The sequence below is a fragment of the Cyprinodon variegatus genome, unplaced genomic scaffold (genome assembly GCF_000732505.1).
Source record: "Cyprinodon variegatus isolate N-32 unplaced genomic scaffold, C_variegatus-1.0 Scaffold444, whole genome shotgun sequence".
Taxonomy (NCBI): domain Eukaryota; kingdom Metazoa; phylum Chordata; class Actinopteri; order Cyprinodontiformes; family Cyprinodontidae; genus Cyprinodon; species Cyprinodon variegatus.
The window spans coordinates 1-25,037 of record NW_015150897.1 but is presented as its reverse complement, the minus strand read 5'-3'; the positions used below and the strand labels follow the sequence as shown (position 1 = coordinate 25,037).

At 38.9% G+C, this 25,037-nt stretch overlaps 1 protein-coding gene across 1 annotated transcript in view; it reads right to left on the bottom strand.

Moving 5' to 3' along the window:
* The window catches only part of LOC107093747 (spectrin beta chain, non-erythrocytic 1-like), a 36,956-nt gene extending 12,776 nt beyond the window's left edge, over nucleotides 1-24,180 (bottom strand). The window contains exons 1-27 of the mRNA XM_015388994.1: nucleotides 24,077-24,180; nucleotides 22,588-22,668; nucleotides 22,357-22,472; nucleotides 22,106-22,218; nucleotides 21,843-22,030; nucleotides 21,614-21,731; nucleotides 19,994-20,152; nucleotides 19,496-19,798; nucleotides 19,271-19,421; nucleotides 17,930-18,800; nucleotides 17,683-17,820; nucleotides 15,818-16,577; nucleotides 15,357-15,559; nucleotides 11,725-11,815; nucleotides 11,407-11,553; nucleotides 7,719-7,985; nucleotides 7,133-7,357; nucleotides 6,575-6,664; nucleotides 5,253-5,543; nucleotides 4,806-4,936; nucleotides 4,432-4,636; nucleotides 4,066-4,289; nucleotides 2,427-2,577; nucleotides 1,200-1,444; nucleotides 853-991; nucleotides 438-522; nucleotides 117-313 (exon numbers count right to left, since the gene is read on the bottom strand). Coding sequence (XP_015244480.1) covers nucleotides 117-313; nucleotides 438-522; nucleotides 853-991; nucleotides 1,200-1,444; nucleotides 2,427-2,577; nucleotides 4,066-4,289; nucleotides 4,432-4,636; nucleotides 4,806-4,936; nucleotides 5,253-5,543; nucleotides 6,575-6,664; nucleotides 7,133-7,357; nucleotides 7,719-7,985; nucleotides 11,407-11,553; nucleotides 11,725-11,815; nucleotides 15,357-15,559; nucleotides 15,818-16,577; nucleotides 17,683-17,820; nucleotides 17,930-18,800; nucleotides 19,271-19,421; nucleotides 19,496-19,798; nucleotides 19,994-20,152; nucleotides 21,614-21,731; nucleotides 21,843-22,030; nucleotides 22,106-22,218; nucleotides 22,357-22,472; nucleotides 22,588-22,668; nucleotides 24,077-24,090 — 5,703 coding nt within the window. The 5' untranslated portion in view covers nucleotides 24,091-24,180. The remainder of the gene's footprint in view (nucleotides 1-116; nucleotides 314-437; nucleotides 523-852; nucleotides 992-1,199; nucleotides 1,445-2,426; nucleotides 2,578-4,065; nucleotides 4,290-4,431; nucleotides 4,637-4,805; nucleotides 4,937-5,252; nucleotides 5,544-6,574; nucleotides 6,665-7,132; nucleotides 7,358-7,718; nucleotides 7,986-11,406; nucleotides 11,554-11,724; nucleotides 11,816-15,356; nucleotides 15,560-15,817; nucleotides 16,578-17,682; nucleotides 17,821-17,929; nucleotides 18,801-19,270; nucleotides 19,422-19,495; nucleotides 19,799-19,993; nucleotides 20,153-21,613; nucleotides 21,732-21,842; nucleotides 22,031-22,105; nucleotides 22,219-22,356; nucleotides 22,473-22,587; nucleotides 22,669-24,076) is intronic.
* Nucleotides 24,181-25,037: the final 857 nt, after the last annotated feature.

Below are 25,037 nucleotides of genomic sequence, written 5' to 3'. Positions count from 1 at the left end.
GAATCAATTTGACTGGATGATCTGGTGAACTGTGAAGTGCTTTGAGATGACGTGTTGCGAATTGGTGCTATAGAAATAAACTGAATTGAATTGGGTAGGTTTAGAATCCTCTGTACCGTAGTGAGGCGTTCCAGTGCTGAGAAGCGTTCCTCCCATGTGGCAGTGGATTTCTCAAAGGCTTCATGCCTCTTGAGGAGCTTCTCCACCTCGTCCACCGTCTGACCCAGGTCCCTGCTGGTCACGTAGGGCTCCTGAGCGATCAGCCAGGCCTCGGCCACCGAAGCGTCCCTTGCAAACTGACAAACCTCCAGCACTGAAAGCAGCAAAGGCAGATGATCATGAGAGCTTATATGGGGTATTTTTGAAGAGGCAGAAACTCCTGCTGTTCCATCATATAGTCTGGGATCAGGGGTGAGGGGGGGGGTTACATTACTCACAGAGGCGGAGCCAGTCCCATCTGTCGTCCCATTTGAACATCATTTCCTGCCTTTTTTCCATCAGCTGTACCAGCTTCTCTTTGACCTGACAGAAACGTTATGCTGTCACTGTCACATTTTATTTATATAAAAAGAAAAACTCATTATAATATTTTCTATTATACTCCAAGATTTAGCATTGTGAAGTAATTAACTGAACCCTCAGTTCGGGAAAGGGTCAATTGCTTATTTGAAATCTGTTTGCTTTTATCCATTTCTAATTAGTGTTTGCTTTCCTGACTTCCCTGATGAATGTTAGAATTTAACTTTTTGTTTTCAAGGCAGCCCAGTTGGTTTGGGAACAATTGCTCCAAGAAAAGCAATTAGATCAAAAGCACAGGCAGAAAAGGAGCCTCCTTTAGGTGCTTCTTCTTACCTCAGCAGAGTCGCGGTGTTTGCGAGTCAACATAGACTTGCCGAGGTCTATGCAGTCGGTGAACTTGGCTCCTCTGGTTTCAATTTCTGAACGGATTCCCTGGTGGTACTTCTGCAGCAGTTCCACAGAGGAGACATCCCTGATGAGGGAGAGGATTAAAAGCAGAAACAGGACCAAAAATACACTTTAATTGCTAAAATGAACGGGAAAAATCAGGGTTTCTAATTTACAATTACAATTAAAGCTAAAATAAATTAAAGCTAAAAAAAAATACCTATAAAAGTACCATAAATGTCAAAACCTCCACTAAAAAAATTCCACTTTTTGTTTGTTAGAAGGCTGCACACCTGGGTTTCTCCTGAGTCTCTATCTGCTGAATGATGCTTTCCATCCAGGCCATCAAGTCTCGCACCATACTGAAGAAGCGGAACTTCTCGGCTGTGTCCACCAGCTGCGACCGCCGGCCATCCGACGCATCCAGCAGGCCCTTCCAGGCTTCAACAACCTCCCTCTCCATGGCCTGGATGGCGTCCTGCTTGTCCCCTGCGTACTGAGCTCTAAGTCTCAAGGCTGTCTCCTGGAACTGTTGAACCTGGAGGAAGGACATAGCAATTAAGAAATGTCATTTTAATGAGTCATTATAATGCAGTTTTAATGTGTTTTTCTTTTCCTCAAAGATAGAGTCAATGAGAAGTTTACAACCACTCATCATGGGCATCATTATCATATTAATCTATGGCTTTTGGGAATATCTCAACCTTCAAATCATTTTAGGTTTGGCTGCACAAGTTTGAATTTGTTGTGTGTTTTTACTTTTGGCAGGGTGAAAATTATACATTCATACTAACATAAAAACAAAAAGTAAAACAAACAAAAAAGATCCAAATTGGATGAATGTCCATTACCAGATTGCATAAAAACCAAAAACTTTTTGTAACCATCAACCATCAGAGCTGTTAGCTCAACTAAATAGATTGGTTTTGTGCTACAGGACAGGCTAATTGCAGCAGGACTGAGGGCTGGGTCATTCCAGGATCTATTCTAAAAGCAGTTCACGTGTGTCTGATCATTATCATGCCTAAGCTTTTACCATCTCACCACAATCAGCTTCTGTAAAAAGACAATTGGTTAAAACGATCAGTCGCCGTCCTAAATTTTTGGGGAGGTTTTAAGGGGAGGCTTTTCCTAAAGTAAAAACACTGTTGTTACACGGTGGTGGCAGCATTGTCCTCTGGAGCTTCTGTATGAAACGATCAAGAAAGGCAATATTCAGAATGCCTTTATCTTTATAGTTATTCATCAATAGCTTTTATGGATGATTATGGTTTTTAAAGGTTTGTCATTAAAATTTAAACCAAGAAAATAAAATCTAATCATCTTGACATCTTTCCTTGACCAAAAGAGCTCTAGTCCCAAACTTCACAAAAAGTTATTGAGCCCCAGTAGTCACTTTGTGTGGTTTCTAATCTTCCACAGTTCATTGCAGCAGTCTGGATACAAATCATCAAAGTGCACCTTTTGGCCGCTGGCTGCTGTTTCCCTCAGAGTTAAAGAGACGATCCCTTGTGTTATACCTGTTTGCCCAGGGCGGTGATGTCTCTCTCAAAGGCGGCGTGCATTCTGTGAAAGGACTCAGCTTTGCTGAAATCCTCCCCCACATCCTCAGGCAGCTCTTTCTGCTTCTCATGAATCTGTGTCACCAGCTCTTTTCCATCATCAAAGTACCTGCAAAAAGTTTGGACCTTAAGTGTCAGTGCATTCATCATGAGCACCACATCTATGAGATGCAGGCAGCATGTCAGATATAGGGTGCCATCACATGCAGATGGTTTCAGTTTGATTTCATTCATCTTAGGGTGCCTTGCAATATTCATATTTGATTTGATTACAAGCAAAACTTCAAATAATTTCATTGAATGGATCAGAGAGACTTGTGGAGAGAGTTGTGGAAGAAAAAAAGGTGTTTATGCAGAATATCTTTGCTATTTTAATAGTTTTAATTTATGAATTAATTGAATTAATTAGAGTAACTTTGACTAGGCCAGTCAAACACATAATGCGTTTTGATCCAAATGACATATTTGCAGGTCTTGCTTGCTTTGTGTCTGTTAGAAATCCAGTTTGTGTGGGTTGTGTTGTTTGTTTGTTTTCCTCCACCACCAGGTGGCGTCTGGTTCTCGTTGGCCTTCTCACACACCTGCGGATGGTTGCCTCATTACCGGAGGACTCTTAAGCTGCTGACTGCCACTACCTCGTCGCCAGAGTGTTTGCTAGTTTTGGGTACTCTAGCCAAGCTGAGTTTTGCTGAGTCAAACTGAGTTTTTGTCACCTGAGTCTTAACCCTTGTTGTTTTTTTGTCTTTGCCTCTCGGCAGGAAGTCATCCTGCAAACTGGATGTTTTGGACCTTCCCCCCCCTGGAAGGATTCTCTGAGCGTCAAACTGAGCTGAGGATTCAAACTGATTGTTTGGATCTACTTTTCCCCAAGGATTGTTTGGGCTTCTCTGTGAGCAGGGGATTTATCTCCACAAGAAACTGTTCAAGTACCGCAGGAAATCTAAGTGGCAATCAGCTCCTCCGTTCCTCAAGGAAACACCTCAACCTGGTTAAACCCTGTCCGCCCTCCAACGAACAAGTCTATTACTGGAACAACCCACACCGACTGGAATCAACGAAAGACACCTTTTTCTGGAAACGTGAGTCCTGTTGCCTTTATTCCCTTCTTCAAATCAAAGACACAAATTTCCCACTAAGCCTGAACTAACCGCAGAATCTTCCCCTTTACTTTTCAGTCCGTGTTCTGTTCAGAGCAGCACTGGACTCCTCTCTACCTACTCACAAAAAACCTGTTAAACCTTCCCCTGGTCTCTCTGTTTGGTTTTCTGCATGTGGGTCAGATCTCTGGATAAAACCATGACAGTGTCATTCTTACATTGCCCCTTTCTAACGTGTTGCATTCGGTGAAAAACAGTGCACCTTCTGTGTCCAATTAGTTTTATTTTCCCTAAATCGCTGTGACAAACATCTGAAAGAAATTTCTAAATACAAAGTAGTCTTATTTCTATAAGAACGTTCACAACCATAAATCATTTTGCTACGACATAACAGTTATGCACCGCTTTATGTTGGTCTGTAGCATAAAAACATAAAATAAACTGGGAGTTGTGGTTGTGACGTGTTAGAAGAATGTGTCTGCACATTTTTTTCCACATACTTGAGCAGGTCATAAGATGCCGTGAGGAGCTGGGAGCGAGTGTCGATGAGCTCCAGCAGATCAGCCCAGCTCTCGTTAATGCCGTCCTTCCACTCTGCCAGGGTGGCTGCCTCGCTGTGGCCCGTTTCAATCAGCTCATCTATGGTCTGGTTGACCATGTTCACCCGATCCTGACCTATCATCCCTGTCTCCCGTGCAAACTCTCTGAATTTATCCCTCAGGAGCTGAGAAGCAAAAAGAAAATAATATCTCTCATTTAATTAATAACAGCATGGAGATTTCTTCTTGTTCTTCTTGAAGAGAGAGAGACAGTGACGTTTAATATTTAAGGTTAAAGGTTTAAGTTATTTTTGTGATTTATGATACCGTGACGTGGTCCAGGTCTTGACCCATCTCCTGCGAGGACGCCGCCACGTCCCTCTCAGCAATCCAATGTTCCAGGTCCTCTACTTCTCGGCTTAGCAAAAAGTGATGGAAGGTGTGCTTCAGTTTCAACCTGCGGTCTTCTGCCAGCTCCTTCAGGCCGGCGTACTGCTTATCTACCTGTCCCTGCCGCCTTATGATCTCCTCACTGAAAAATACGCCATAAAATGAAAGCAGTGAAATGTTAGAGAAACTAAAAACCAGGTCTGACAGTTTGATTAAGTCTAAATGAGATACACATTTACACGCTTGCCATTCCTGCAAGCCTAAAACCACAACTGAGTAAATTAGGGTCGCTATAGAGTTCAAAAACGAACCCATGAGGATGTTCCTCTGCAAACATCCTCTGAGCACGGTCAGAGAGCTTCTGAATGGAATAAGCATAGTCGTCGACAGCCTGTTTCAGGATCATGTGGCGGTTCAGCATCAGCATGGCGGTCTGCTCATCCTGGAGGACAAGAAAAAAGCAAGAAGACGGTGAGGAAAGACGGGAGCGGAGTGCACCCATCAAAGCAAAACAAATTACTTCAAAATTATCTCTCCATGGAGGGTGCCACTTAAAGAAGCCGATTCTCTTAATTGAAGAGAACCCAAACCATGTAATCATGCTGATAAATTCATTACTTGGTATGTGAACAGGCTGATATGCCTTTACTTTGATTAGGATAATAAGATCTGATTTTTAAATATGTTAGAAAGCTTCCTTGAGTTAATCAGGCCATTTTATTGGCTCTTACACACACAGCATGTCCTCCTTTCCTAACCTTAGCCTTTTCATCAGCAATCATGTAGAGCTCCTGCTCTCCGATCCACGCCTCAGCCTCATCAGCATCATTGAAATACTGCTGGGCCAAGTTGGAGCTGCTCAGCCTCTCCCGTCGTTTGGCCATCTCATCCTGCAGCCGAGCCCACGCCTGCTCCAGCTCCTGCATCTGATCCCTGATTCGCTCCGCCTCCGGCCTATCCTCTGTGCTGGCAGCGGCCGCCATCCTTCTACCTCGCTCCAACACTTCATCCACACGGGGCTGATGGCCCTCGACCTCCTTCTGCAACGTCTAAAGGAAGAAATTTGGGTACAGTAAATGTATCTGATTACACTGGTTAATAATACAGGTAATTTATAAAGAAATATATAAAGAAAGAAACGGACATGTCAGTGGAACCAAAATAATTGAAAATTAGCAACTTTTGGCATCTGAAATAAGAATTGTGGTGTTTACATTTTGTCAACAGAGAATTCATTCTCATGTCCTTCCTAACACTGCAAAAACGATCAGGAAATAAGTAAAAAATTAAATAAAAAAAATAAAAAATCAAGTTTACTCTTAATCTGAACAGGTAAATAAGACGATTTATCAATGGGATGAGTATTTCCACTCTTAAAATCAGATAATGTGATAATATTCACTTGAAATAAAATAATGCCATTTTTTTCTCATTTTACATGTAAATTGTCTTTTTCCATTATCAAATTGTCTCACTAACCTCCTCACTTCAAGAAAAACTTTTCTTTATTTAGATTTACATTTTTTGCAGTGAATAAATTGGGGTTCTGATTGGCTTTAGAAAGATAAAGGATTACTTTGGCAGAACTACTTGTAGTATTTTTAAATCACACTGTTAAATCAATTTATTAGTAAGTTGGTGATAAAATGAGCCATTTTGAATTTATAATAATAATAATAATATAAAATTGCACAACCTGGTCTTTATTGTTTAAGTGGGCAACTCTTGGTTGGCCTTTCCTAATTGTGTGCGTTAGATGTTATTATTTTTCTCCCCCACTTCAGAACTAAAACTTAACAGGAATCTTGACAATTGTTTTTTTTTTTTTTGTTGTTTTTTTTTAAGGTATTGCAGTTCTAAGTATTTAACATGCAGCAGGAACAAGAGAAAAATGTCCTTTTGGGATTATACAAACTGCTAAACTGGTCTGGAACATCACATTCTCTAGGATGTGTTAAAGTGTTTGGTCTTTAAGTGACAAAATAACTTTAAACGTATTGTCTTTATATTAAGATTTTAAGAATTAGCATTGATGTGTTGTAGTTTAGAGCACAGAGATTGCTGACAGACAGATCCTTACCTGGTTCTTTTTTAACAGCATCTGCACACTTTGAAGGTTGTTTCCGTGCTCCTGTGACATTGCCAGAGGCATCCTCTCCTCAACCCAGAGCTGAAAGACAAAGAAAGAACAAAATGATAAGAGTACAAAAAAGTCAAATTAGAAAAATTGCTTCATAGTTCTGATCTGCACCAAATATATATATATATAAAAAACTTTCTTAAACAGATTTATTGATCCTTCACAAAGTAAATCAGATTAAGACAATAAAGAAGAAGACAGCAGATTTAAAAAGGATTTCTTAAAGATCAATGGTGAAAAACCTTTTTGAAATGTCTTAAAATGAAAGAAAAAAAGCAAACCAAAGTACCATCATTTAAAGAAATGCTATTCAGACAAGGTTCCTTATATGTTTATGTGATGAGACCATCTCAGTGCATCTGGATGCATGCAAACGGCACGCAGGGTCCTGACCTGTAAGATCTGATCCCCTTCACTCCAACTCTGCGCTATTAACCATTATATAAAAGCAGAGAGCTCTGACTCTTTCATTCCCTCCTGAATGATGTCCATACTTACAAGCTCATCAGCCAGGTCTCTGTAGAACTGATGGACAGCCTTGGCAGCCTCCAGCTTGCCGCGGCGCTGGGACAGCGGCGTGAGGAGCTGCTGGAACTCACTCTGCAGGGCTTGCTGCTCAGCCTCCAGCTCTGGCTGGTCCTCCCTGGGTCCCCCGTGCTTCCTGACAGCCTCTTGGAGCTCTTCCAGCTCTCGTGCCCGGTCACGAACCTGGTTCTCCGTCATCTGGCATGGGAGAAGGGGGTGGAAAGGAAAAAATAAATAGCTTTTCAACAGCCTCATCAGGATGCAGCGGCGGGTAAGTGCTGCCTATTTAGCATGAAACTATGCTTACCCACAGGATTTCTGAGCTCCTATAAAAGTTCTTCTATTTATTTATTATAAGTTGTGTTTAAGGTCACATACATTTTTATTTCTATTCTAACAATGAGGAATAAAATATGAATTCAATTAAAGCAGATTCTATGAAGCAATGACTGGACGGTGTTTATTCACCTGGTTGGATTTTAAACCAGACATGCTGATAGAAAGAATAGAAAAACAAAAAAATAAAGGATATACTCCATATTCTTATAAACATACAGACCTGGTGCTTTTTGAGCAGGATGTTGGCGTTTGTAAGATCCTTCACATCCTCATCTCCGCTCTGTAACTGCTGCTGAAGCTCAGCCAACCACTTCTTCATATCAGCCAGGCTTTGGTCGAAAAGCTCAGAGCGATTGGCGTCGAACAACAGCCGGTCCTTCTCCTGAGTCGTGGACTCCAATTTTTCCCAGAGCTCATGAAGCTGGGCCAGGCGCTCCTTCACTATTGGCTCAAACTCAGGCTTGGATTCCATGAGCTCCTGGCCCTCCTGAAACAACAACAACAAAATAAAAACAATAAGTTTGCTTTTACAGTTACCTATTGTTAAAAACCATTACATGCTTTTAGATTGAACAACATGTTTATGATCATTGAGCCTTAAAAGTGCAAGACTTTAGTGATAATAAACAAGATACAATAAATTAAATCTTCCATAAAGTCAAGCATGAGACAGGAAGGTAAGTAGAGTAGCACGCTTTACAAGGCAATAATAATGAATACATAAAATATAGACATGGTATAAAAAACACAATAAAAGCAATCAAGACCAAAGTCCAACTAAAAGCCTGGAACCTAATATGAAGTTGTTGTGAAAAATAAAATCTAACTAAAAGTAATAAAAAAGGTATTAACGTATTTGCATAGGTTTACACACAAATATTAATCCTTCACAAAAAGTTGAATCGTCACTTATTTTATAGATATATGCAGGAAAAAGTATATTTATCTTTTTTTATTGAATAAATCCTTTGAGATTTGGAATCTCTTTTACAAGGACGTCCTGGGTCTTAATGCTTTTAAAATAATGAAATTCTGTGTCTTGGTTTAAAACATGTCACTTTATATGCGATAAATCTAGAATGGGAGGATTTCACTTTCTAAAATAAGTGATAAATATATTTTGGATTAAGTATTTTCAGAGGTACAGTTGTGTGGTATGACAGTTTTCTGAATTATATATTTCAACATGCGGCTAGTTCAGAAGACTGCGGGCGTTAGCCCCCCTTTGTTCATAACCCTACCAAACACTTCCATAAACGTTTGCATATTTTGGTACGTGTAATCTGCATTTAACTTAATAAGAACTGGCATTTTAGCAACTAAAAAAGATCTAAAAGGGATGAAACCTTTTCTTGTTTCACTGCAAGGCCTTTTCCCTGACAGAGTAAGATGGTTTAATTTAACAAAACCCTATATTCTGCTGTCACAACCAATGTCAGGGCTTCAAAGAGATCTATGAGTTCTGGCCACGCTTGATTGCCATATAAATACACCAAATATAGACACGCTGAAATACTCTGATGATATAGTTTTACTGTCAGGACAGGGCTGCACCCACATGGTGTTCAATGGAATAACAAATATTCCTTTAAGATAAATACGACTCAAGTCAAAGAAATGGTCTTTGAATCAAGTTACTGTTGGCATCCATATTGAAGGATGGTACCGTCCATAAATGCGTAGAGGCCATAACTGATAATATGGTATTTTGGAAAATTTTAATTAAACTGGTCTGTAAAAAACATCATAAAAGATATATTTCCTTTGACATCTGAGGTCTTGCAGAGCAAGCAAAGAAGTTCTTATCTTTTTTTAAATTTCTGTGATAATAAGGGTTTATCAGTACTGTAACACTTTGTGGTATACAAGTCTGTCCTTTGTTGAAAATATCAAATGTTTCATCAAATTTGCTCTAAAAAAACCTCCTTGAATCTTTCTACTTTGAGATTTTGTTGAAATGTAAAGTGCAATACAAATAAAATGTATTATTATTATTATTACAATAATAGAAATATGGTGAGATTAGTTAATAACATTGCATTAACCTCTGATGATGGCACATTTTAATAAGGTGAAACATAGAAATTCATCACATAGATCAGTCAATTGTGAGACGAAACCTGGATTATTAACCAGTAGAGATTGGGTGTTTATTTGAGTCTTTCTGTGTTTATGTCTGTAAAAATGTTGATGTGATGAAGGATGAACTTCATATTAGTTGTAAAAATGAAGGAGTCTGATATCCAGGACAAATCGTTTGCAGGCTGTAAGCTAGCTCTATCCTGACCTGTCAATATTTGTCCACTCTGTCTGGCTCTAGATCTGTTCTACACACCTTCACCTGTCCACCATCTTAGGTTGAGCTCACTGATTTTCTGTAATGTTTAGTTAAGGACTCTGGCCAGGCTTTTCGAAAATTATAAACCTTTTTTTTTTTTTGCTGCTTTAGAGGGAATCCACTCCTCTAGGGTCGGTATGCTGAACATTTTAGATGTTTCTCTGCTTCAACACACCTTCATCAAATAATTAGGTCCTTTGCAGGACTTGACTTCAGCTGAGAAGGTAATCGAGCCATTTTACTCAGGTGTGTTTGACCAGGGAGATATTTAAAGTTTTTAGGCCCTTGAGGACTTTTAAATTTCTACCTTAGATGTATGGAAAATGTGATGCTAAAAAACTGGTAAACTGTGGCTGAAAAGTTGAGAATTGGTTTCCTCAGACAATAACAGATTATTTGGCAATGTTTGCTTGAATTGTGGCCAGCACAGTTTTTTTTTTATCTTTGGTAAATTAGTTGTTTTTTAAACTCCACAAATTAGTCCCGACATATAGGAAATTCTCCCAATTAGTACTAGCTAGATTTCACTGCATATATCAGAATTCTTTCAGCTCATATATAATATTTTAGGTCAGGTTTAGGGATGTATTCATTTTTTGTAAATTCAAAGTTCCTCAAATTTTCATACAGTCTGTCGACATTTTGCCATGACATAATAATTATGTAATGGGTTTTAGTGCTCTTCCCCTCACAAGGCAAGGCAAGGCAAGGCACGTTTATTTGTATAGCACAATTCTGTACATGGACAAATTCAAAGTGCTTTACAGGAATTAGATAATCAGGGGCGGAGCTAGATGGGGGGCTAGGGATGGCCATGGCCACCCTTAGCCAATCATTGGCCACCCCTGTGGCCACCCCTACCATCCCCCCCCCCAATAACCAAGTGAAATATTCAAAATATTTTAATTTTTCATATATTACTTACAATTTTTTTCATATATTCATAATTACTTGATAGCAAAAACACTGTGTTAATTATGCACATCAATATAATAACATTAAAGATGATAAGAACATATTCCTGCTCTTTTCAGAACTAGATTTTGTGTTTCATGGGGTAAAGGGAAAATTACGTATCTCTGCATTCATCTAGGAGTCTTTAGTGAAATCATAGCTATAACTATTAATAACTATTATAATAAAAATGTATTGAACAATTAATTTATGTAGATATTAATACTTGTAAATATCAATTTTAAGCAGGATGATTATTGATAAAAGCAGGTAAGTAATGACAAAGGGAAAGATTTACGCCCCAGAACTCAAACCTGAAAGAATTGTATCCACTATACCTTTTATCTAGAAAGCATGGATGTTTACATATAAGCATCTATTTGCTAGCAAGGGCTGTAGGGAGTATAGTTTGTCTTTATTTAGAAAATATGGATGTTTTGCTCATTAATTTTCCTGTTGGAACATTGCCGATTGACCCTGAGCTTCTGGTGCCCATCCTTTTTTGGCCACCCCTCAGTGTACATTGGTTACTGCCTGGCCAACCTTATAAAAATGCTCTGGCTCTGCCTCTGTAGATAATACAATAGAAGATATAAACAATGAGTATTTTACTGACCTGGTCTACTTTGTTGAGCCAGTCCTTATTGGAGGCCAGCTCTGCCATGAAGGCCTGATGTTTGAGCCACTTGCTGTGGAGGTTTCTGGCCTCATCATAGGAAGTATCCTGAGCTGTTAGCATCTTTTCATTGATCCACACAGTCAGCTGCAGCAAAGCAAGAAAAAAGAATATTATGCATTTATTGAGGTGGATTAAACTTGCTCTCATAAGAAAGAAAGAATAATAACAATTTAAAAGTCTAATAATTCTAAAGAAGAACATAAAGTTATAAACAAGGTATTCATAAAACTTTTCTTAAGATTGTAATGATCTCACATCTTGGGAGTTTTGCAGGAAGTGCTGAAGGTCACGGTTATCTCTCAGCTTTTCAGACACCTCATCGGCTCGTCTCTTATTCTTGTTATGCCTAAGAAGCACACAAAAAAGAAAAGGTAGACAATAAATGAATAACAATTTCAGTCAGAGCTGGCCTTTCCTTCTCCGCCTAACAAATCTCTCTGTGACATAATTCAAGCTGCATACTGTAGACAAACCCACCAGAGCTCCACTTTACTGAAATAAGTCATGTCTTTCTTTGCTTCGCAGAGAAGAAAAGCTCGCGCTGCTAAAGATCAATATCCATTATTGCAGGTGCCTGTCTATCAGGCTGAGTATTGGGAGAGAAAGCGGCAGCTCAAATGCCCTTTCTAAAGCTAATAATGCAGAGGCTAGAAAAACATTTCCATCACTGAAGTGAAATTCTAAAGGAAGTGGGGAGATATTTCTGCTAAAGCTCAAATTTCCTGCCTAAATTAAGACTTTAAAATGACAATGAACTTCCAACCTTTCAATCTTGGAAATTTATCTGAATTAAATGTTTTTAAGATATAACAAATGAGTCCAAATGTTACAACAAAAGTGATAATGTCTAGCTTTAAATGTTTTAAAATGGGTGACAAGATTGGCATAAGGAATTAAATACCATATTTCTATCTGCACATTTTCCTCTGAGGGTGTTTTGGATTTTCTCAAGACGTCTTCTAAGGATATTTAATGAATTAATTAATAATGTTTGCGTATTATGTCTGCATTTAATTCTAAACAGTTTCTAAAGAAGGTTTTAACTATGTTTCTCGGTTCTTCACTGCAAAAATAATCTAGAAAGTAGTAAAAGAAATCTTAATTTAAGTGCATTTATCCATAATTTAAACATGTAAATAACATGATTTGGCATTTGGAATGAGTATTTTTACGCTTAAAATAAGATAATTAGATAATATCCCTTTAAAATAAAAGACAATATCTTGGCAAAGTGTTTCACTTACCTCCTCAATTCATGACAAATTGCACTTCTTTTAAGAAACATTTCTTCTGCAGTGTTAAAGTTTGCTGGACATGTAACTGGGCATTTTCTGACAGTAGTTGTTATAAGGAGGCCATACACATTATTTAACTTTACATAGGGCTGGGCGAACAATCGATTTTACCAATTAGATGAGTTTTCTGTTTATAAAGTTTTTTGTACATCTAGATTTTTTTCCACCAGTGCAGTCGTTGGGTTTCCATAGCTCAACAAGAACTCATTTGTTCTTAGGAGTCTGCTCATAATGTTAGGTTTCTGTTTCTGTTATGTTTTTGTTTTGATATTCAGTTTTGCTTTGCTCTTTGTTTTATAGTTTAGTGGTTTAATTAAATATTTTGTTCTTTCTGGTTATTTTACGATATTTACGTTTCTGGTTATTTTCAGTTCTCAGGTTTTTATTTGTTGGCCTCTGCCCTCTTGAGTTCTCCTTTTTTCTCTTGCTCCTTTTTACTGCTCTGCTCACACCTGCTCCTAATCTGCTCGTTAACTCTCTCTTTCTTTCAGTCTCCTACAAATACTCTCTGTTCTGTTCTTCTTTGCTGGGTCCTCGTCTAACGTCATCAGTCTTCCTCCTACTCGTCTCTCCGAGCCTTCCTCCTGGTTACAGTTCTTCCCCTGATGACTCCTAAGTTTTTGGTAAAGTTTTGCCTTATGTTTTCCTTTTTTTAAGGTCTTTGAACTTTTGGACTCCTGGTTTCTCATTTGTTTTTGGACTTTGTTATCATTTGTTTTTTGAATTCCTGTTGCTTGTCGTTTTGGACTTTGTTTTTAAGTTCTCTTCGTTAACTCAACCAAATATTTACCTCTGCCTGCCTACCTCTGCTTTTGGGTCCACAACCCACAAACAAACCCTGACACATAACTGATAAACTAGCTCACTGTGCAATATCACAAGAGGCAACCATTTGGTTTGTTATATGTTAGTTGTGAAACATTATTATTTTTATTTTATATATTATAGATAATTTTTTATCATAACACTTATGGAAAAATATCAGAGATTACATTTTTCAGCCATATCTCCCACCCTATGGAGTTATTTTTGTGTTTTTATTAAATTAAAGAAAAAAAGCGATCTGCAACGGAAACATAATTTTGAAAGTAAAATAAATGTATTGGAGGGAACGATTTTCACACTGTAAACGTAAACGCTGATGTTATTTAAGAGGAAAAAGTTTTAACAAAATATTTTCTCTTAAAACTTTTTCTTCAGACTTAACATCAGTGTGAAAATGTTTTCTCTCCAAGACATTTATATTACTATCAAAATTATTTCCGTATTTATGTGTGGCCAGGTCATAACTGTCAAAGGAATTTAAAGACATACCTTATCACAAAATTATTAATTAAAAATAATGAACTCTTTTTAAAACATCATTAGAGGTTGTATCAAATATGTTGTTGCTCTGCATTCATTGGTTTTTTTTTAGTCTGCATGATTTGAGCAAAGCTTAAAAACACATCAGGAAAAATGGATAAAGCGCTATTTCCACACATAAACTACTACATTTCATGAGATGTGTTTCAAAAAGACAAAGGCTACGTTCACACTACAGGCCTCAATGCTCAAATCCAATTTTTTGGTGGAAATTGTTGTGCTTGGTGGTTAACATTTCCAAAAGTATGCGACTTGTATGATCTCTGTGTGAATTGCAATGATACAGCTTAAGTGTCCCGTATGCGCAGTAGAGGCAGAATGACATCACAAGTAGTGAATGTCATCTCTGTTTATAGAAGTAAACATGGATGGTAGAGCTGGAGTGCATCTAAGGATCTTTCTTTTCTTTTCCAACTGCAGCCAACACTATCTCTTCAAGAAGATCAAAAAGAAAGACTGCTCTCTACATCATCATCCCTCATGGTTGGTTTTCTTCCTGCTTCTGCGTAGCAAGACAAATAGTGCTCTTTGTTGAGTATTAATGACGTTCAGGTCAGATGAATGTGACCTGGCTGTTCAGACACAAGTAACGTTTCAAAAGATCTGATATGTATCACATTCAGAACCTCATAGCCATGTGGCCTGGGTCGCATTGGAAAAAAACTGATCTGTTTTGTTCAGACTGTCATGAAAAGATCTGATAAAGATAGTCAATGGTAAAAAAAAAAATCGTATTTGGGTGACATGTCATCTCTTTTCTTATTGACTCCATTAGCGCTCTGGAAAAGCCCCTCAGTCTGCAGCATCTCAACCATTTCAAATACAGGAAGTGATGAGAGATTCTGGAGCAGGATAAATGAAATGATATTCTACCTTATTCATGTGACTAGTCTCTCTGTTCTTAACAGAATTCAGCAGGTGTATGAGCAACATGCAGGAACACAGAATTGTCACTGCCTACACAGAAATGATAGAAACCTTTTTCAGGGTGCAACTAGATAAGACATCATTCCTTTCTACACAAAGTAAACAATCCCCTGTCATTTGGGTAGTGTTGGCTAATGCTGAAAGGAAACATACACATTTTGTTGGGTTTTACTTAGGTTGTCAAGATAAAATGTACTTTGCAAGTCAGTCAGAAAGCTGATTGCCCAGCGTTAAAGATGAAATCATTTAGTTATAGTTTAACATATAGGTAAACTCACGTAAACCAAAACAATACACCACCTGTGTTGCACAGAGTCCATTTTCTCCTGAACTTTCCCAGAATACAGGTTGTTGCTGTCCACCACTCGCTGTCCGCCCTGCATGACACCATCAATCTTATCTTCGTTGACTTCCATCATGCTGACAAAGTCCTCATGCTTCTTCAATGCTTTTTCTGCCCCTGCCAATGTGTCAGGCTTGTCTATGTGAGCCAGAGTATACTCCTGCAACAAAACAAGCATTGTGGGATTTAGAAAAAGGAAAAAAATGCCTCAGAACATGAAGGTGGACTCTCCAGAAACCAATATTTTACTGATGGAATTACAAGACAAACAAGTGGCGTGGAAACTGACAATTCAGCATTCCTCAACTCAACATTCTTGCTGAATTCCTGCAGCTTTGTTGACCTGAGATGTTCAAGGTGTCTTAGATGATTTTGACCCTCTACTAAAACAAAATTACACGATGAGGAAAAGGATTACCTGGTTATTGAGGATGGCTTCTACAGCTTTACAGTCCCTCAAGAACTGCTGGAAGCCCAGACCCTGGTCCAGGAAATGTTTGCGACTGTCCCAGATCTTCTGAAGTTCATACCAGCCCCGGTCCAGGCCCTTCAGTCTCTGCTCCAGCTGCTGGTACTGAGGATCATCTTCCTGGCCCTGGATGACCCGAGCTCCAGTGTCCCTTACCCGGTGATAGTCCTCTTCATGGTTGTTTATGTCTTCTCGCACAGCGTTGTGAAGGCCGAGCAGCTCTTCGGCCTCCTGCAGCGAGGTGGGCATCTCCTCAGATGCCACAGCTTTCTGAGTCTTGAAAAGCCAAGACTGGAAGTCATCCATGTCTTGGAGGAAGGTCTGTAACTTACTGACCTCGCCGAGAGAGTCTTCCCTGTCTTTAAGGGTTTTTCTAAGCTTATCCCAGGCCGTGTCCAGCTCTCTCCTTCGGGCTAAGATATCCTCTGCATTCTCCGGGTGATCCTGGGCCAGCTGTTCCGCCTCTTCTTTAAGGAAGGTGAGCTTAGCCTCAATGGCAGCTAAATCTCTCTCCATGCCGAAAAGTTTCCTTTGGATGGTAATGACAGCTGCCAGGTCATTGCCCAGATCCTGTGTGGACTCGATCACTCGTGTCTTTTCTTTGATCCAGGTTCCTGTCTCATCACACTCCAAGCCATAGTTATGTAGACTGACAGCAGAATCCACTTTCCTTTTCTTGTCCTCTACCATGGCCTTGAAAGCCTCCCATCTAAAAAAAGTAAACATTTTATTATGAGCTTAACGTACGGCAATTCTATAATTCATATTCTAAAAATACTTTAATATCTCATCCTCTGGACCTTTAATTTTTCAGTAAGATTTTACTTATTTAATCTATTAGCAGCTATTAAATAAAAATAAATATCTCACATTTACACATTATTAAAAACAAGTCCTAACCTAGCTTAAAATAAAGCTTGCAAAATTTTTGTTTTGTTATATCATTGGTAATTACAGTAATTGTAAAAAAAAAAATACACACATTTTTTTTAATGTCACAAATACATTTTCATGAGTTTTTGATACATTTCAATAGCTTTCTTTGGCCTTTTTGGAGAAATGCGCTCCTCCCCTACCTGTTGCTGCACCATGCCATTAAGCCAGGCTTATAAAAAACACAGTCAGTTTATTTAACTTTTTTTTTTTTCAGATCTTTTCAGATCATATGAAGCTAGTGATAAAAGATATTTGTCTAAAGCCTGTTAGAGAGAGAATCAGGAAGAATTACATAAAAGTTCCCATGTTTGGAATTTGAAATTGGGTTGGTTCGGTTGAGGATTAAGCCACAGTATTTATGCCTCTATTGCTAAACCAGCATCATCTCTCACTGATCAGTCTTATTAAGATATCACCTTCGTTAAAAAATTGTACAAGATTTAGGGAAAATTGTCATGTATAGTTAGCTATTGCAAGCTGGCTACCTATGCAGAAAGCTTTACTAATTACAAACTGAATATCATAATTTTTAATGATCATATTAAGAAATTTTGACTATTAGAAGGCCAGAGCATTAGCAAGCATTTATTATCATTCTTTGTTACATTAAATGACTTTGATCACGTTAAAAATCTCCCTTTTGAATATTTGTGTAAACAACATGAAGTACTCGTTGTTGTCATTAGTCTCTAACTATCCTAAAATTAGTCTCCACATAAGTTAGGGTTGCAGCTAAGATCTGGTATGCTTTCATTTGAGAAATAAGAATATGACCATTTAAAAAGCGGGAAGTGGAGCTAAATTAATGATGAAATAAATTTTGGTGAAAGCTTTATTAGATGATTGTTGTACAATAAAAAAGAATTTTCTAAAAGTACCTTTTATTTAGTCGTGTCTGGCATTCCTTGATCTCTTTAGTGCGGGGGTGTCTGCTGTCCTCAAGCTGTTTTGCAGCTTTATTGACGTCATCTACTCTTGACTGAACGTTCGCCATTTCCTGAGCGAGAGCGCTCAACCTGCAAATGAGACAACAGCTAGTTAGAAAAACAACACCATGCAGAAACTTTCAGCCCATTAGTTTCATTTAGATTACTGATCTCCAGTTACATCATTTTTCTAGTCTACCTGTTTTGTACCACTTCTAAATCCTCCAGGTTCTCAGGCACCTCTAAGCCCACCAGCCATGTCTCCTTCATGCTCATCCAGAGCTCACAAGCGTCTGTCTCACTGAAGATGGTGTACAAAGCCATAGTGTCATCCAGCTTCTTCTGTCTCAGGTCAGCCAGAGTCAGGAGCTCCATGTAAAGGTCCTTGACGTCTTTGAGACGCCTCTGAATGTCAGGGGTGTTTTGTAGCTCCTCTGGCAGTGCATTGGCTTGCTTGGACAGCATTTCGATGGTAGCTCCATTCTTAATGGCTTCATTTCTTAAGCTGTTGTGGTTTTTCAGTAGCCGTTGAGTCGTGTACTCATCGTGGCCTACGTCATCACTGCTCATTTGCCTCTTGGCATCAAGCAACCAGGCCTTGAGTTCATCAGCATCACCCTGAAACTGGAAGAAGGTCTGTGTGTCCTGAAGGTTCTGCTTCCGAAATGTGGCCAAGTCCTCCAGCTGCTGCCACTGCCTCCTGATGTCATCCATGCACTCCTGAATCTTTGGAGAACCAAAGTGCTTGGCTTGGATCATCTTATCCCCTTCAGCCAAGATCTGTTCCAGATTGGTGCAGCGAGCTCCAAGCTCATCCTCGAAGGCGCTGTGCTTGCTCTGGAGCACCAGCACGCTGGTAAGGTCTTTTCCATAATCCAGGGAGGAGAACAGCTGCTCCTTCTCTCTAATCCAGCTCTCTAGCTCAGCCACCTCCCACAGGAAGTTCCAGAAGCGGCGAGACTGCTCCAACCGAGCCCTCCTCTGTGCAGCCAGGGCACAGAGGTCCTGATAGCAGAGGTCCAGGTGCTGCACCCTGTCACGGATCACTTGGGGATCACATGGCTTATAACCTGCAAAGAGAAAAAAAATCAGCAAAAAGTTCCTTTATACCGAGTAGGACATGCTGTTTTCCCCAATGTATATCTTCCTTTTTCAGCTGGAATGTGGAATTGTAACGAGGCATGTCCCTGTTTCCAGTATCAACATATACCGGGAAGTTATAGCTTCAAAAGAAACCCTTTTGACACAAAGTTCCAATAGTGTAAAAAATGCTTTGCTTATAAGAGAGGCAAATTTGAGTGTTTGGAAAAATTTCAGGCCACAAAACATCCCAATAAATTGGAAAAATCAGATGAGCAAAAGATAGGAAGTCCACACGAAAAACAAGGTTACAGGGTATTGTGAATTGTAAAGTAATTCACAGCAGCATTCAGGTCTGCCACATTTACTGGTTCATTTCCAATGTTAAACCAATGCATAAAGTTTCACAGAAAGCCAGCTATTTCTTTCCTCGAAGGTGTAATGAGTATGTTCCACTTACTATCTCCATTTGCAAACTTCAGAGCAGCAGCACTGGCACTCTGTACCCTCTCTGCCTGCAGGGCGATGTCGTTCTCTAGCAGTGCATGCTTTTGGAGTAAGTCCTCCACCTCTAACAAGTGTTTCCCAAAGTCAGGAGACAGCAGTCGAGCCTGAACAGAAGCTTTAGGATTAGATTTCTTTATCGAACGCTGATGGTTTTTAGAGTAAATATATGCATTCATACCTTCATTTCATCCATCCAGCTGATGATGTAGAGCATCTCCTGGAAGATCCTCTGCAGGGTAAGGTTCATATCCAAGCGTCCTTTTCGAGCCTTGAGAAGCTCCTGCAAGTAGTCCCACAGCCTCAGGATGTTGTCTTTTCTCACGTCAATCCGTTTGGAGTCGTGGTAACGCTCAGACTCCAGCTCCAAAGAGATGTTCACCAGCGCCTGAACACGCTCCTCGTATGCGGCGATGTCCGTCTCGATGGCATCATGCTTCTTCTTAGCGGCTTCTACAGCCGGCAGGTCATAACCAAAGTTATCCTGAGGAGAGAGAAGGTTGAATTGTATGTTACTGTAGACTAGGTTATTTTAGCCGACCTTTAAAACATGATAGTGCAGATGGATTTCCACAGTAGACACTCTTTCATGTCTTTATATTTTACGGTCAACTGAAAGCTTAAAATTTAAACAAAAACACATTTAAAGCCAGATCTTTGTTTACAGTTGTTGGCTAACCTGAGCCACCAGTCTCTGGTTCTCCAGGAGCCACGTCTCCCTCATTGCTGCCTTCCTGTCGAATCTTCGCGCCATCTGTTCCAGCTTCTCCTGCCGGATCAGCTCATCCCTCAGGACGCGTTCCCGCTCGTGTTCCGCCCTTTCCAGACGCTCCCAGGCCTGCACAGGGATAATGAGAAGCATCTCGAGTCTTTGTAGTTTCCACAGGGGTCGTCAATTCAGCAATATGAGATGCTTAAAAAATGCAGATGTTCCCTTCTGCTTGAGTTCATCCTTAATGAAAAGCTCAGAGGTTAAAAAAATATCCAGCATCGGTGTCTACTCCGAAAAGATTTGTTTATTCAAGTATTCAGTATGCTATGAAATGATGCATATTTGAGCATGCTATAAAAGAAGAGACTGAAATATATTTTACAGGAATTTTATGAACTTCATTCACACATAGCAGGGGAGGGAAAAATATACATGACTTTAAAAACATCTAAATATTGATCTAAATTCTCTTATCTAATAATCGTAAATAAAAAAGAGACCACTGGTGAGTAATTTATTCTTGTCAAAACAGCATTTCTGTGAAGGTCTCAGGGTTTTGTAAGAACCTGCATTCTATTTAAATTAATCCAGGGATTAACAAGCTTGCTAACCCACACCAAAAAATTAGAGCTAGAAAAAAAAAGACTTCTGGAAGAGTTTAACTAAAGTTAAGAATTTTACGAAGTCCTGAATTTCTTTTAATTCCTCATTGTTAACCCAAATGCAGGCCAGCTGAGTCAAAACTATCTACCTAAACCAAACTACGAAACAGGAAAAATTACAAAAATAGCTAAGAGGTTAATGCTAACTCCGAGGGAGCTGCAGTAAAAACAGCTCAGGTGGAAGAGTCCTCTAACAATAAAGTGGAAACAGAAAGCCCCTTCATGGCTTGTTGCAAAAGTCAATATGTAAGCAAGGTTTCTTTTACCTAATGTGCAAGAAGCTATGTGTGATAGGCGGATAAGCACTCAGCGGCCTGAACAACTCCATTATTAAACACTAGCTTAGAGCCAGAGTAAAGCAGACCAAGTTCAAACATAAACCACATTTTCACGGCTGCAACTGGGGAGCCAGTTACCCTTCAGACCAGATACTCCTTCATTTATTGGAAAATGAGAACTGAAGTTGCTATATATTTACACTTTCTTTGTTTTTTACTTCTATCAACGTAATTGTTTTATGAAACAGTTTTGAACATCATTAAGAATCAAAGCAGCATAATCAAACCTGATGAAATTGTGTCACGGATTTTAATTTTACAGTCCCACCCCTACATCTAAAGGTTCCTCTAGGAATGTTCAGACCATCTGATATTTTCACTCAGAGGTAAGAATGTTTGTTGATGTTTAAAACCAAATCCTTCAACAAAACATGAAAAAGTTTCAAATGTATGAATACTATGCGCCTTAAAATGCATTGGAAGTTCATATATAATGATAATTGTTGTTTCTTAAATGCATAGTTCAGTATGTTGTTACGTTACTATGTTCTTTTTTCTTTTTTTTTTACTTTCAGACAAAGTGAAACTTTAGTTAAGAGTCCTGTTCAGCACAGACGGCAGAGCAGACCTCTGGTTTGTCCTCTCACCCTGTTGATGTCAGAAACCAAGGCTCCCTCTTTGGGCGTGTAGACCCTTTGGTTATTGGCCCTCATGCGACTCTGAATGGTGAACAGAAGCACCTCTAGATTTCCTTTCTCTTGAAACCTTAAAAAAAAGAAGAAGTTTTACCCCCAGGGGGTATGCAGAAATGAACCTCCAAACAAAAAGAGACACTTTTAGAATCTTGTGAGATTTATGCAACTTATTTGGACTCACTTGGGCGGCTTCTCTACAGTCCGATATGTGTTGAAGGCCTGAAGCTGCTGCTGGACTCCAGTAAGAGAGTTGGCAAGCTTTCTGTTGTTCAGCACGATGATGGTCTGCTCAATCCACGTCAGCAAGTCTGAAGCCAGCGTCTCATACTTATCGATCATCTTCTCCGTCTCTATAGCTTGATCCAGAACCTGGAGAATGAGGCCATATGTAAACAAAGGTGCTGGCTCTGCAGACTATGAGCACTTCCTGTGTGTCTTTCTAACCTTTCCAACTCGCTTTCCCTCAACAGCGAGCTGCTTCATCTTTGAGAAGTAGTGGTAAAATGCCACCACATAGGTGATGATGGATTTTTCATCTGGGTTCTCGGTGAAAACATCTGGAAAGGAAAATGACAGATAAGTTAATCAAAGCAACACGAGACATCACCTCCCCTGAGGTGTTTATTCTCCACCCAAATCAATGCTTATGAACATTGAGTTTTATGCGGAGGTGTTCACAGTCATCCGTCACTCGCCTTCTGGGTCTAACAGTTTGGTCACTCCAAGCTTTTGTTCCGCTACATTAAAAGCGTTCTGCAGGTTGTGGGTTGGATTGGACTTCTTCAGTTTGGTATAGTCCACCAGATCTGGCCTGGAAGAGAGATGAAAGAGCAGAAAAGACAAGACAGGATGAGAGATTAAAGAAAAATGAGGGGAGACACAGAGCAGACTGTGTTAAGAGAGAAGGTTTTATTTTTCATCCATACCGGTGTTTGTGTATGAGGGCGTTGAAGGCCATTCCGTCCTTCCAGCTGGTGGTGAAGTTTGTGATGTTGATGTTTGGGTATCTGTGAAATAAAAGTGATTGGATGTCACTGACTGAACATGACAGGACATTTCTGTGTAGCTCCAGCTTTAAATCACTGTCTGGGTTCTGTATGACGCTAAACCTTTTATAACCGTAGGTTCAAAGCCCTGAAGAGAAATATGTTTTGCCTTTTGTCTTTTTTTATTTCTGCGTGTGAGGCTGTTGTTTTTTTTCTAAACCAGTTCAAAACATGCTCTGTTAATTCTCTTTCTAAGCTTTTACAGTGACAGTAAGTAACATAGCAGTAATCCTACACTGACCTATTTAAATAGTTTTATCTTTTTTAAAGTTTTTTTTTTTTTTTTTTAAACTCAAAAGTCATCTGGAATCATGAAAAACAAAATGTAGTCCATGATTCTGAACAAATAAAAATCTAATTTTGGGGGGAATCAGCCTGAGCTTTAACTAGACCACTCTACACACAGATATACTTTGATCTAAAGTTTTCCTTTGCAACCTCAGATTTTTTTCTTTTAGCACAAAATGTGGAAAACCTGTGATTTCTTTTCGGCAAATGATAAGACTTTAAACAAAAACAAAAAAAACAATAAATAAATGAAAACTGCTTTTGCCTTAAGTTTTGTTTTCTTGGCAAAAACATCACCTGGCAGACCCCAGGAAATGACTGTTATATTCAGCTACTGGGAAAAAATGTATGAAGTTCATTATTTCTATCCAATCAAGTTTTATTCAAATATTTTTTTATAGCCAACATCTGCTCTTTTGGCAATTAGGTACAGTTTCTTAATGAATTTACCACCTTAACAGATATTAATTGTGTGAAACTTCACGTTGCAATTGACGACAATCATAGAGTGACACTGCATTAACAATTAATAAAGAAAATAAGGTACAGCCTTAGTCTTGGTTTTCCTACTGAAAAGCATTTTTGCTGTTGCTTGTTTTCTTCTTGGGACTCTTGAATAAAAACTCTGAGGCCTTTATGATCAGATGTATTTATAGAGATGAAATCGTCCAAATGTGGACTCTGTTTACTAATAAAGTGTCTTCTGATGGCATTAGGTTGCAGTGTAAATGGGCCTATATAAATTGGATTTGGATTATGTTGTACAGATGTTTGAGAATCATGTTCTATTCACCTTTCATTTGACAATCACTTTCCTCTTTGTGCTGATCAATGGAATAACATCTGATAAAGAACGTCAAAGTATGTCTTTTTTTTACAGCGTAAAGAAGGACAGAAGTTAAAGGGGTTCCGATAATTTTGTAATGCATTGTATAGACAGTTTTTTTTATTTTTTTTTAATTAAAACTCAGAGTTCAGAGATGCGACCACTAACAGTTTTGCACCTGGCTAAAAAAATCCCATAGTAATTCCTTCAGGATGCTTCAGGATGGTGAAGCTAAAGGTCACTTAAAGCACTTACCCTGCAGTTTTCATCTGACACCATAGAAGAAGAGCATCTTTAGCAGAGTGTGTCTCCTTCTGGTCTGCCTGGCCTGTTTCCACAATGATGTCCTGGATCTGATGAGGAAAAGGAAACACAGAAAGGAGGATGAATAATAAAACTTACCTAATCTTTTATTGTTACAATGAAAGGAGGAGGAATACAGACAACTGAGAGGACGCTGTGGGCCTCTTTTCCCTTTTCAAACTAATCTCCAGTGATGTGTCATTAATGTTATTAGTCAGAGAGGATTATTACACAACTCAACAGTAACTAAGATGGATGCAAAATAGGTGTTATTGACTGTAGTTCTTTTCCTACACACTGGGCCGATAATTAGAGCAGTGATGTGATACAAGAGACAGGTCCAGAGAGATTGCTAAATTTAGCTTTCTTTGGTTCTCCTTGGTTTGTTCAGACTGGAAATACAGCCTGTTTCTTTCTTTTACTTATCTTTTGAAGAGGCTGAATAATGGAGCAGGACTGATTGTTTGAACCATCATTTCTAAAAATAACCATGCTGCTGTCAAATTAAAAATAAATCTATGGCCCCAATCCTGGAAGATAACAGCAAAAACGACGTGTTTGATGTGCGTCTAAAAGACAAAAAAGACTGGAACCTGAAGGCATCATTTCCAGGAGAAATAATCCTCAAGCTGCAAGTTGAAATGATCATCGATGTTCCTGTGAACACATTCAGACTATGATAACTTGAGGGTTTTTTTTTTTTTTTTTGGTGTAACTGAAAAGGTGAAAAGGAAAAAAAAAAAACATAGATTTTGCAATTTTCTAAAATGTTAATTAATTTAACATAACATAAGTTTTTAATGGGATAAAAAAAAAAAAAAAAAACTTAATGGGAGGTCACGCTTCTTCCAGGATTTTAATTTTCTGCAGGGCTGAGTTTGCAGTTTATTCAGGCTGCTATAACAGGCAGCAA